At 53.9% G+C, this 12,906-nt stretch overlaps 1 protein-coding gene across 1 annotated transcript in view; it reads left to right on the top strand.

Moving 5' to 3' along the window:
* MASP1 (mannan-binding lectin serine peptidase 1 (C4/C2 activating component of Ra-reactive factor)) overlaps positions 1–8,412 on the top strand; it is a 25,836-nt gene extending 17,424 nt beyond the window's left edge. Inside the window, exons 9-11 of the mRNA XM_010131071.1 lie at positions 1,847–1,984; positions 2,973–3,047; positions 7,517–8,412. Coding sequence (XP_010129373.1) covers positions 1,847–1,984; positions 2,973–3,047; positions 7,517–8,412 — 1,109 coding nt within the window. The remainder of the gene's footprint in view (positions 1–1,846; positions 1,985–2,972; positions 3,048–7,516) is intronic.
* Positions 8,413–12,906: the final 4,494 nt, after the last annotated feature.

Here is a 12,906-nt window from a genome sequence, read left to right as displayed (position 1 = left end):
CACTGGTGAGGTAACACCTCTGGGCGAGAGCCCGTTCTCTGGGCATCAGGCCTGCCCCAGGGACAGGATGGGCTGTGCAGGCCAGTGGATGCTGATCTGCAGCTATAAACAACCCCAGAGCAGATGTGCAAGCCATATTCATCCCCCAACATCCATTCCCTCCTTTCTGCAAGCCCCAGCATCCCCCAGCACCTTGTAAAGTCCCACAGTTGCTGGCACTGTGGTGCAGGAGCAGGGTGCACCCAAGCTCTGTGGGAAGACAGCAGGAAAACTCCGGCCAGCCAGGGACCCCCAGGGCTGGTGAGAGGGGTCTGTGTCCCCTCCTGTGCCCCTCTGCAAGGCACTGGTGGCACAGCCTGCACTCACAGACCCATCCCATCTCCTGCTGTCCCTACAAGGCAGGTGGAGGGGACTCTGGTGAACAGTGAGCTGCGGCGTTTTGCCATAAACCAGACTTTTTTCAGCCAAGCAGGTGGTTAACCCTGAGCATCAGTACATGTCCCTGGTGACAGCTGCTGCTTCTAGTGAATTGTCTCTTCATTAGCCTGGGTCACTGCATGAGGAGTTAGGGCTCCTGGCCTTGACCTCTTCCTGTTCTGGAGCACATAAAGACCTACAAATCTCACGTCATCCCAGGTCCACAGCATCTGCTTTCTGCAAAGTTGCTCATCCCCTACTCAAACCCTCATCTTAAAAGTGGCAGAACCCAGCTCCGCAACACTGCATTTCCCAGCAAGATCAGACTCTAGTTCCTCCCTTCTCCTGGGCAGATCCCCCAGGACAGGAGAGCAGGGGGGGCTGCCCAGCATTACCCAAGTGTGCTGTGAAATGCCCACATGGCGAGTGAGGAGCCACAGCTCTCACGGAGTGATTCCTGGCTTTGGTGGATGAACCACCTTGGATCCTTCCTGGGGCGGGTGGCACAAACCCAATCCAGGGGTCGCGCTGGGAAGGAGAGGCTGGGCAGGGGACTGTGAGGAATGTGGAAGAGAAAGGGGACCATGGACAGGCCATAGGAAAGGGCAACTGCACCGTGAAAATCCTTCTCTCTCCACCAGACTCTGAGCCCAGGGATGGGTGAAGCACAGCCAAACCTGCCCATGTCCTGGGGGATGGAGCAGGTGGAATCTCACCCATATCTGCTGGTCTTCCCCCTGCCTGCAGACCAGGCAAGCCACGGTCTCCATGTCCCTCATCTGCTGTCACAGGACAGCCAGGACAGGGTTGGTCAGCCTGATCTGTGAATGTTTATCAGCACTGTCTGATGTGCTGGACGCAGAGCAGGAGGGATAGGACCATGCTCCCAGCAAAGCCTTGTGCTTAGAGGAGCTGCCCTGCTGCATGGCACAGGCTAGTGCCTGCTTTTCCATGCCCGCTCCTTAGGGACACAAAGACATACTCTGGGACCATCCCTCAACAGATCTCCTCTGCCAGAGCAGGTTCCTTCCCCTCGCAAAGGTATAGCAGAGAGATCTTGCACTAAAAGAAGTGCACAGGACGGGCTCCCAGGACTGCGGTCTCCACCAGCATGAGTGGTGTTGGCCATAGAGCCTGTGGGTGAACCGAGCTGCCGGTGTTCAGCAGTTCTGCCTGCGTGTCCTGTCTTTGCCGGGTGACTGTGGTGAGGTTACATAGGACCACGCTGCTCTGCCTGGGGACAGTCTCCTGCTGCCATGTGACACCATGGCAGGCTGTGCACCCTGCAGCACCCTAGAGAAAGGGGATGCAGGACTATAATGGGCCCATAGGACCATGGTCACATGCCACAGCCCATCATTACATGCCCACTGGCTGGACATGCCAAGAAACAGCCCGGCCTCAACCCCCCTTTTGTGTTGGCTTTCAGTTGCTGACTGCAAAGAGCCACTGGAGCTGGAGCATGGCTTTGTCACCTTCTCCTCCAGGAACAACTTGACCACCTACCGAGCAGCCATCCAGTACCACTGCCAGCACCCCTACTACCACATGGCCCCCAACAGCACCGGTGAGCAGTGGGGCCAGGCTGTGTCCCCATGACACAGTGCGGGTGGGCATGTGGCCATGTGTATGCGTGTTTACGAGTGGGGGGAGCTTGGGATGGGCCCTCTAGGATTCTCTGCAAGCAGCAGGCTGCAGATGTAGCCTACACACATCGTAGTCTGCATCTGCACTTGCCAGACAGGACGCATCCTGCTCTGCAGTGAGGTAGGATGGAGTTAGTACTGCCTGGTGCTTTGCTGGCATTTCACAGCTTTGGCAGAGCAGTGTGGTTGTTCTACACTCTCCTATCTGCTCCCTGCAGCATATGACATTTTCTGTGTCCTTGTGGAAGGAGCTGCTGCTGGAGAGAGCGTCAGGTCCCACAGCCTCAGAAAGAGCTCCTTAAGGCTTCCCCTCCCAGTGCCAAATCTCCAGCGTAACCAAAGCTGAGCAGATAGCAATGAGATCATGGCAGGCTGAGTCTCCCCTTATCCCCTTGGTTCATGACCACAGAGATACCACAAGGTGTTTGGCCAAGCATCACAGGTCTCTGCGCCCTTCAGACCCAGCTCTGGGCAGCAGAAAGGTGTGCCCTTCTTCTTCCTCCTCCCTCAGCAAGCAAATCCAAAGGATTTCCTCAAATTCCTGTCTCCCTGCTCATATCCCCCTGCACACCCACTGGCTCCCTGCATCTGGTCCCGGCATTCCACATGCATTATCAGAACAGGCACTGACAGCATTAATGGAATAGCAGCTGCCAGCAGGGGCTGAGGGTTCAGCACAGCCCTCCAGACAGCTCAGGGTAACGAAACCGAGGATGCTGGCATGCCTCCTGCATGGGGGCACAGCTGCAAGGGTGCCTCACAGAATGGAACACAGAGAGCATAAAAGGGAGGTCACCTCCAGCTCTGGAAGAGGGCTCAAAGGGTCCCAACAGCTGGGCAACATCTCGCTGCAGAAGACAGCCTCTCATGCCAGGGCCACAGCCCAGCTAATACTTTGCTCTCTTCCAGCCACCTACACGTGTGACGCATCGGGGGTATGGAGGAGCGAGGAGCTGGGAACCAAGCTGCCATCTTGCCGACCAGGTACTAGAGCTGGAGTGGCCAGTTCCCATGGCAAGGGGTGCAGACCTGGGGCGTGCTGGCTGTGGGGATGACTCCACGCCTGACCTGATCTGCTGCTTCCCTAGGCAGGGCCCCTGCTCCCTGGCGACAATGCCACATGCCTTAGCTATACGTATCCAACTGCTGCAATATACGGCCAGGAGGGTGATGTGGACAGAGGCCTCCTGCTATCCCAGCTGGCCCAGGCAGGCAGCGTGCAGTGGACAGCAGTGATGAAGGCACGTCTGCCTAACAGCATAGGGCAGCAGTGAGCTATCGTGGATGTCAGGACTCCCCAAGATCCCTGCCCCAGCAGACAAGGAAACCAGCAGCCGCAGAGCAGAGCCCACTGGCCAGATTCAGCCCCAGCATCACCAGAGGCGGCTCCAGCCAAAGGCAGAGCATTACCTGCCCAGCGCCACTGGCTGTGAGCTCCCATTAGCAGTGCGTCCACATGCAGGAGCAATTAGCACCTCTCCAAGCCTTGCAGAAAAACACAGCTGCTTCACAGGGAAGGAAAAGTCCCAGGCCTTTGAGCAGTGGCAGAAATGTTTGCAGCCAGCAAGTTTCCAGGCCAGGTGCCCACTCAGATTTAAACCAAAGTCTCTGGGACGTTGGCTGACTGCAGCCAAGCAAGGGGCCAGGTCTGGCTGCCAGGCATGGTGCTGGTGGTAGTCCCCGGTTGCTGGTGGCAGTCCCCACTGCAGGTTGTGGTCAGATGTGCAGGGACAGCTCTCCAGAGAGATGCAGGCATCTGGCTGCTGTGCAGCAGCTACAGCTGCAACCACACTGGGGTTCGGGAGCTGGCTCAGCCCCATGGAGGGTATCTGCTCTCCAGCCATGCTGATGACTGCAAGGCCAGAGGAGAGATTCCCTGAGATTTCCTGTGTCCCGCAGAGCTCCAAGACCAGGGCTGTGGCTGCTCTTGTTGCAGCGGCTTCTCCTTGCATCTCTCCTTGATGTTTCAGCCTGAACTAATTTGAGCTGGGAGCATACAGGGACAAGTTTTGGGGCCATAGCTGCTTTCATGGGCCATTTCCAGGCCTCCTGATTAGTGACAGAAGTCAGAGAGACTTCAGGAAAATGGAAAATCCCAGAGAGAGTATGACACTGTCTTGAGATCGGGATCTGCAGGCAGCAGCTGGCCAGCTGCTCTTCAGATCTTCCACGGTGTCTCATACCACCTCCCCATCAATAGATACTGCTCTTCCAGGCCACTTGGCTCCTGCCTCTGCCATTAGTGGGAGCATTTGCAGCCTGGTCAGCATTTTTTATATATAATTTAATAGAATAAATATTTGGCTGGATGCACTTCTTCTAAAACCATCTCCCTGGGACAGCCGTCATCTTCAGTGCAGCAGAGCAGCTGGGCTGGGCTGGGGCGCAGGAATGACTTGCCTGAGCATGTTTTCTGTTCCTTACAGCACTGGGAAGGCAGGGGAGTGGAGCACACACAGAGACACTCACCATGCTCCCTTCCTGCTGGAGTCACAATTTGCCTAGCAGCAGATGCCAGCTGCAACGATCCATGTTAGCAGCTCCTGGTCCTCCTGCCCGGGTTGTAAGGCTGACTCTCAACTCTGATCCCATGGACCTAGGGGGTCAGACCCTCTTTCTGTGAGGCTTTGCATCCTCCCTTGCAGCCCAGGAGGCATCAGAGCAGAGTCCTGGCACTTTCCACAGGGGATGTGGGTTCCCCTTGCAGAGTGGGAGGGATGAGATCAGCACCTGAGCTGTTGTAACTTGAGACTCTTCCAGCTGTAGAAGGGCAAGCCCAAATAGGGTCCCACAACCTCCCAGAGACATCCACACCCCCAAGCTGCCACAGACATGACCAAGCCCCACTGCCACCAACCATGCCCCAAGGTTGAAGTTCCCAGGGGCACCTTGTCAAACCCTCTCAGAGTGACCTTCAGTATCCTGAGTCCCTCCTCTTTCTCACAGCACCTCCCTCCGCTGTGTCACAGCACCTGGATAAAGCTCTTGGAGGCAAACTAGGCAGCACGTCAGGGTTCTTCAGACATTAATTCTGGGTCTGTTGAGAAAAGATCTCTGTTGGGCTGAGCGGAGGGGTGCTGGTTTGGTTGCCAGAATTGTGGTGAGGACTGGAGATGCAGAAGTAAAGCCCATGGTGCTAGGCAACATCCCACGGCCAAGCCTTCTCCAACCACAGCTCCTCTGGGAGGGCAAATGCCATGGCCATGAGACCACAGACCTCGTGATGGGTCTCAGAAACAAGGGGTGAGGCTGGGCTGATGTCAGGCTCCAGTCCTCCCACCAGCATTCCCCTGGGTTTCTTGGCACAGTGAATAGGAGTCAGGCAAGTGGCTGAATGAACTGGGAAGGGCTGAGCAAGCTCATGGGGCATGATGAGGCTGAAATTACTCATTTGGCCTTTCTGTTTCTGAAGCCAAATCACTCTAGAAACTGAACTGCAAAGTGAGGAACTGCAAAGTGTGGGCTGACCCTCAAGCTGTCTCCTTGTCCCACCTACCAGTTCAACCATACAACAATCCTTTAAGTCACAGCCCTGTTTTACTGTAATCCAGGCTTTGCAGAAATCATAACATCTGACAGGTCTTCAGGGTACCAGAGGGTTCCCCCCATTTGCCCTTCCCTAAGGAACCTGATAGCACCATGGTCCCCATCTGGAGCACAGACCACATAGATGTAGATCAAGACTGAGCTTTGATACTACTCAGAGTGCTTGAAGTCCCACTCTAGCTCATGTTTTGCTGAATCCACGCCTGACTTGAGTGTCAGAAGATCTGTTACAGCTTTGGGATAGCTAACCCTGGATGAAAGCCTCCATGGATCCATAGCGTGCTATACACCATTCTGACTGCCCATATTCCTGCCCAGAGGGCAACAACTCACTCTTTACATCAGCTGAGCTTGTTATATGCAGGGCAATTCCTCCAGCCTCTCTGGAGTAGAGGTCCAGCACATGGGACTTTGGCACAAGCCCAGCCTTTTCATCAAAGGCTCTCCATGTCCCTTTGTGACAGAGACAAGACCGTTCACATCCTCCTTTCACAGCCTATAGCAAAGGTGAGGAAGAAGAAGGCAGCTGGGAGGGTATGTTTTTGGAGCAAACTTTTGAGACTCACTGGGCCTTGACTACCCATGGGCAAACCCAGGATGGTCTTCCACGGACCTCGGACACCAGCATCAGGCAGCTCCCAGCTCTGAAGATGCCTCCTTCCCTGGTCCAGCATGGGGTCTAGGATCTTTCGTTGCTTTCAGTCCTGTCTCATTGCCAACAGAAGAATGGTCTGTTCTGGGCAAGGTGCCATAACCACTGGAGCCACACAGCAACACTCCAGGGTGCATGTATGCTGGGGAGATGCAAGGGGAGTTTGGACCATCTGCTCCCCTGTGAAGGTATCGCAGGCCCCAAAGGTGCAATGGTGGATGGTGCTGAGCAACGTGCATTCATCATCGCAGGTTGATTATGCTAAAGGTCTAGTGGTACCTTCTGGTACCTACCTGGGATCCTCCCTTGGGTATCCCAGCGTGTCATGGGGGAGTGGGTGCCAGGTCTGGGGTTTCCGTGAGACCTGGGGAAAGAGGATCCAAACCCTGGAAACCAACAGGTTCTACTGACCCATAGACAAGATATTTCTCTAATCTACTTCTTATTGTCCACAGCCACAGAAAGCATGGGACATCCAGAGGGCTTGGTATGGCTAATTTTAGCTCTTGGAGAGCTGGACACTGCTGTCCTTGGGCTGTGAGCAAAGAAATACATTTTATGCTCCCAAAGTATTGCTGAAATAGCTCAAACAGGAGAGAGAGGGGAAGAGCTCAAAGTCAGGCTGGTGACAGGGGCAGTGTTAGCACTGAGGTGTCCTGGTGTCATGTTTAACCCTCAGGCTTAGAGAAATACAGGGTGTCTCCTGCTTCACAGAAGAAACTGAACAACCCCTGCAGGCTTCAGACTGATCTCTTTGTGACTGGCTTCACAAGGGCTGAACAAGGTCACCTCACCATCCTCGTGGCAGACAAAAAATGCCCCTTTTCCAGGAGGACAAACTGGACAAACTGCTGCCACCAGAAATAGTTCCACCAGGCAAGAAAGACATGAAAGGATCCGGGGCTACCTTTAGGAAGCAAAACCCTTAAGAAGGACAGATGTAATCCTTCCCCAGACATACCTTCAAAGACCTGTTAGTGTAGGGGATGAGGTGTAGTACTCAGCCCACTCCAAGCTCTGAAGAACACTCTGCCAGGAGAAGGTAGAGATGTCAGATAGGATGGGTTCTATCCACTGAGAAAAGGAAAAGAGTTGCCCTCTATGTAAAAAAAAAAAAAAAACAAAACAAAAAAACCCAAGGGAGTGTTTGGTTTGAAGATAAGCAGCCATGTGGCATAATCTACAGGGACATCCCTTTCCATTTGTTCCCTAAATAAACGCTGCGAGTAACTGTCCGGTCCTTTTTTGTCCCCAGTGTGTGGCCGGCCGGCTCGTCCACTGCCTGGGATCATTAAACGCATCATTGGAGGTCGAAATGCAGAGCCCGGCTTCTTCCCCTGGCAGGCCCTGATTGTGGTGGAGGACATGTCCCGGGTCCCCAATGACAAATGGTTTGGCAGCGGGGCCCTGCTCTCAGACTCCTGGGTGCTTACGGCCGCTCACGTACTCCGCTCCCAGAGGAGAGACAAGACTGTCATCCCTGTCTCAAAGGAGCACGTCACTGTCTACCTGGCCCTTCACGATGTGAGGAACAAGATGGAGGCCATCAATCGTACAGTGGAGAGAATCATCCTCCATGAGGAGTTTGACATCCAGAACTACAACCATGACATTGCTCTGGTCAAGCTGAAGGAGAAGGTGACCATGGGGAACTACGTCATGCCTGTCTGCCTGCCCCAGTTTGAGCATGAGCTGGAGGGGCCTCACCCCAACACACTGGGGCTGGTGGCTGGTTGGGGTATCTCCAACCCCAACATCACAGTGGACGAGATCATCAGCTCGGGCATGAGGACACTGTCTGACATCCTGCAGTATGTCAAACTGCCAGTGGTGTTGCATGCAGAGTGCAAGAACAGCTACGAGTCGCGGTCAGGGAACTACAGCGTGACCGAGAATATGTTCTGCGCTGGATACTATGAAGGTGGGAAGGACACTTGCCTGGGAGACAGTGGGGGAGCCTTTGTCATTCAGGACCCGGCAACCCGGAGGTGGGTGGCCCAAGGGTTGGTCTCATGGGGTGGTCCGGAGGAGTGTGGCAGCAAGCAGGTATACGGCGTGTACACGAAAGTCTCCAACTATGTGGACTGGTTGGAGAAGAAAACAGGCTCTTTGGAGAGGTGGACATTTCTGGACCCGGAGCTGGAGAGATGAATGACTAAGCAGCCTGCTGCCGCAGCTCCCTTTCTTGTTGTTGTTGTTGTTGTTTAATGTGCTCCAGACTCTGATCTTTCGCAAGCAGTAGCCACGATGCTCAGCGCACGCCAGGCCTTTGCCAGCCCTCCCCATTATTTGTTTCACTTGGTCCTGCATCCTTTCGCTTGCGCTATTAGGAAATGCTTGCTGTGGAGCTGGGAAAAAGGAGCAAAGGGCAAGATCTCAGCCAGCATCCTCAGCTTGTGCTGCCCATCTCCAAACCTCACCCACACTCCCAGGGAGCCTCCCTCCAAGCCGGGACAAAGGCAAAGCGATGGAGACAGCATTTCCTGCCACCAAAGTTTTGGGCCATGCACAGAGAATTGCCCCCACACCCAGGGCTACCTGTTCAGATCTTCCCATCAGATGATGCAACTGCAGGAGGTACGGAGGCTACAGACAGTGCAGGAAACTCACCTGGGCAGGTCTGGACCTCAGAGGTCCACCATGTTGCAGAGCACCTTTTCTGTGCAAGGAGTAGTGAGAGAGCCCTGGGGGTTTGCTGTTATTTTTATTTGCAAGCAAACACCTCTGTCTGATGGAGTCTCAGGTGATGGCCATGTGACTCCAGGGGATGTGGGGATGCATCCACATTAGCCCTAAACTTCAGCCATAGCTGGAAAGCCAATGGCTGTCAAGACAACACCAACACAAATGGGCTACTCTCACCTCACCATGCGGGATGGGTGCCCCACAGAGAACACAAGGACAGGTAGTGGGGTTTGGACTCACCGTTACCCTCACCTCCAGCCACCAAAACTTCTCTGACCCTCCATCACTTCGAGCCCTCTCCAGTTCTTACCCCAGACTAGCTCTTGGAATGGTTTCCAGCCACAGCAGGCCTCCCAAGGAAAGCTTTCCAACACATGAGACAGCATCACATCTGCTGTACCTAAGCAATACTTACTCTCACCAGAATCATTTCAGATAACATGCCATTCCTTCAGGTTTCACCTCATTTTTAGGGACCTGGGTGGTCCTGTATGGCAGTGCATTCATTCTTGCAAGAGCCTAGTCTAATTTAATTGCTTTTTAAGGTCATCGATTTGGCCGATTTACCAGATACCGATGGTGTTCAGTGTTTGTTCATGGCTCTTCTGACCTATTGCAGTTGTCCAAGTCATTCTAGACTGACCCCAACTCACCTAACACACCAGAAGTGTTCATATCTCCCCAGCTTCCCTCCATGGCCCATGCAGACAAGTAAACCCCACCAAGGAACAAGGTCAGGTGAGCTTAGCTTCCTTCAGCGGGGACATAATCTCCTTCACTTGCCAGCAAAGCCCTCCTATAGCTGTAAGCAACATGCAAAAATTGCCTGCTGTCCTCTCTGCATGCCTGTACCTCCTTTGGGCCTGTCCTCCTCCTCCTCCTCCTCCTCCTCCTCCTCCTCCTCTGATTTGCCACACAAGGAAGGAGTCAATGGTGGAATGACCACTCTGTCATTTTGCTATCATCTGAAAAGGCATTTGTAGAGCATGTAGAGGAGCAGAAGGTCAAGCCTGTAGACATACTAAGAACTGTACTCTTGGCTATGTCATGTAACTGCAAGGTATTTATATATATATGTATGTATTTCTTTTTTTGATACTACGTTATGTAAAATACTGTATGTCATGTAAGGATGATTCTGTGTAATCTCCCTCTGAGAACAAAATAAAACTTTGATATGTACTGAGTTTGTGCCTGGAGGCTTGTATTGCAAGAGGGACGTGGTCAAGGATGGTCACTGGTCTCTGCTACAGACACCTGCGCTGCCAAGGGGATTCTCACACTGTCCCTCACCCCGTGGCTGCTCAGCCATGGCCTGCACAGCGTCACAGGCTGAGACAGACCCCGATCAGCCATGAATAAAAATGGCAAAAAACTGCAACAGATGAGATCCTGCCCTTCAATTATTGATAGTCTTAGGACATCGCTGAAGACAGGGGCTGTGGCAGGAGGTGGGTGCAGCAACCTGTACGCTGAGAATAGCAATTAATTCTGGGTTCGACTGACATTCAAAAAAAAATAACAGTTTCGTGACTTTTGCTTTAAAAGGGGTGAAAAATCAGCCCATCCTCGCTAGCTGTTGGACTGAGAGAGCATGTCTTCACAGCAGAGGCTCTGCAGCAAGCACAGAAGGGAGCTGAAGCAGGACAAGCTCTGTTGGGCGTCTCTCCTCTGCATCACAGGCTGTGAACATTCAGCCTTCGGAGTGAGCTTAAAATCATGGGCTCGGTTTCTTACCATGTGCCTGGATCCAGGACTGAGAGCTGGGTTGTTGATCCCTATTTTCCCACGGCACAAAACTGAAATAACAGCACCGGCTTCCTCTGGGTTGACAGCAGGGAGGAGGACAGTGGGTCTGGCTCGCCCGCTCACAGGTCTGCCTACATCTTCAGAGACATCAGAAGGATCAAGGGAAGGAAAGAGAGAAAAAGTAAAATCAAGGCATGGTCGTCTGAGCACTAAACCACTAGCTGTAGGGTCTGAGCCTAGAGAGCTCCAGGGCAAGTTAAAAAATACAGTCACCTCCACCTCCCGTCAATAGCTCTGCCAGGAAATCCTCAAAACAAGCCAGCCCTCGCCCCTGCTCACCAAGCTGCCACACTGCCGAGTGCCAGCCCTTCGTGCCCCGCAGCTGCTGCGGCTGGGTGCAGGGAGGGCTGTGAATGGGAAGCACAGGAGAAAAGCCAGAGCAACAGCCACAGGCTCTGCATTTGCTGGCACCTCATGACCTGCCAGAGTGGTGAGAGCTTCTCTCCAGGGAGACAGGAGTGAAGACAGCAGTTTATCAGTCTGGCTGCAGTGAAAGGCCAGCAGAACTTCCCTGGGAGGTTTGCCTGCCCCTGGCAGTAGAGCACAATCTCAGACGGACGAGGCGGGACAGCCAGGACCTGCCCGGGATCCACAGGGAGAGAGAGCATCCTTCATCCCTCCTCAACCTTCCCTGGGATGGGCTCATTGTCCTCAATGCCAGCTGCGGGGCTGGCCACTGCTCACCATCCCTAGGGGCTGGGCTGAGATGAGCCGTGGGGGCTTGCTCTGGACTCCTGAAGTGTCAAGAGCCATGAAAAGTGGCACTTTGAGGGCAGTTTGCTAAGAAACAAGTGGGAGGTGGGTACTATTGCAAGCCAGAGGCGGGTGTCCTAGAAGGACCCCAAAAATGAGGCCATGGCTGAGAAGCCCATGCACGTTCGTGTGTCTTGGAGCAGTGGGAAGGAGATGAAGGGTCTGCATGCCGGAGGGAGCAAGCACACACAGCGCAAGGAGACAGACAGGCAAGGGAGCAGGCAGCAGCAGGAAGAGAACCAGAGGAAAAACAGCGTATGCACATGAGGCCATGGGTGGGGGACTGTGGAGTGTGTGCAGAGGGTACTGCAGGGGAACAAGGGATGGGTTGGCCCTCGTCAAAGATCAGAGAGACGCAAACAAGGAAACAAGGACCCCTGCAGGGATGTGGTCTCCACTAGAATTGGCTTCCCAGGCAAGGCAAAGGAGTTCCCCCTCAGCAGCTGAGTGATTGGGGATTCTGCAGACAGCCAGACGTGATGACTGGGGCTGGGAAAACCTCAGCATGGAAAGAAGAGAGCTATGGGCAACAGCAGCAAGAAACTTGGCCATGTCTCTGCTTCATGACATAACGCCGGCGGGAAGAGGACAGACTGCTCCCAGCCCAGGGAGAGCTGCGCAGGAGGGATGGGAGTTGGTCCAGGCTGTAGGATCAGCTTCCTCCCCAGCAGAGCCACTCAGCCCCAAATGCCCCAAGCAAGGAGAGACCTCTTCCAGAAAGACACATCCATTCACACAGGAGGCCCTTTGGGTCCCAAGCACTCCCTCAGCCACTGTTCCCCTGCCAAAAACACTTGGGACATCACTGATACTCACTCCAAGAGGGACAGGTCATGCAGGCTCTCCTTCCTGGAGAAGCCCCTGCAGCCCTGCTGCTGTGGCAGCACTGTCCCCCAGGCAGAGTTGGGAACCAGAAGGGGTTTAAGTCCCCACACTTTGCTGCATGTGGGAATCTCCAGTGCTCTGAGACTGGAAAACCACAGCGAGAGACCAGTAGAAGGACCATACCCAAACAGGAGATGGTTTGGGGGGACCACACCACAGGGAAACAGCTGGGCACAGGGATGGGGGGAGGACATAACACATCTGGGGAATGCTGGCCTGTCCCAATGCTGGCGGGTCACTGATCCCAGTGATTCCCAGTGCATTACTGGAGATCTTGCAGCTCCACCTGCTGGCTCCACGGCCAAGGCTGCAGGGGTTGCAGAAGAGGGGAGGTGCTGGAGAAGGGTGAAAGCTGGTGGGATAAGCAGGACAGAGCACTTAAGAAATGAAATCCACACCGGTTTTCTTGTTATTTTGATTTTTTTAACCAACAGCCTGCAGGTTGCATGTATGAAAGTATGGGAGAATGTTGCACCAGCAAAATAAGGAAACCCGCAATGCAAGCAGCATAAA

This window comes from Buceros rhinoceros, unplaced genomic scaffold (assembly GCF_000710305.1).
Source record: "Buceros rhinoceros silvestris isolate BGI_N320 unplaced genomic scaffold, ASM71030v1 scaffold2312, whole genome shotgun sequence".
Taxonomy (NCBI): Eukaryota; Metazoa; Chordata; class Aves; order Bucerotiformes; family Bucerotidae; genus Buceros; species Buceros rhinoceros.
This window is presented reverse-complemented; position numbering and strand designations above follow the sequence as displayed.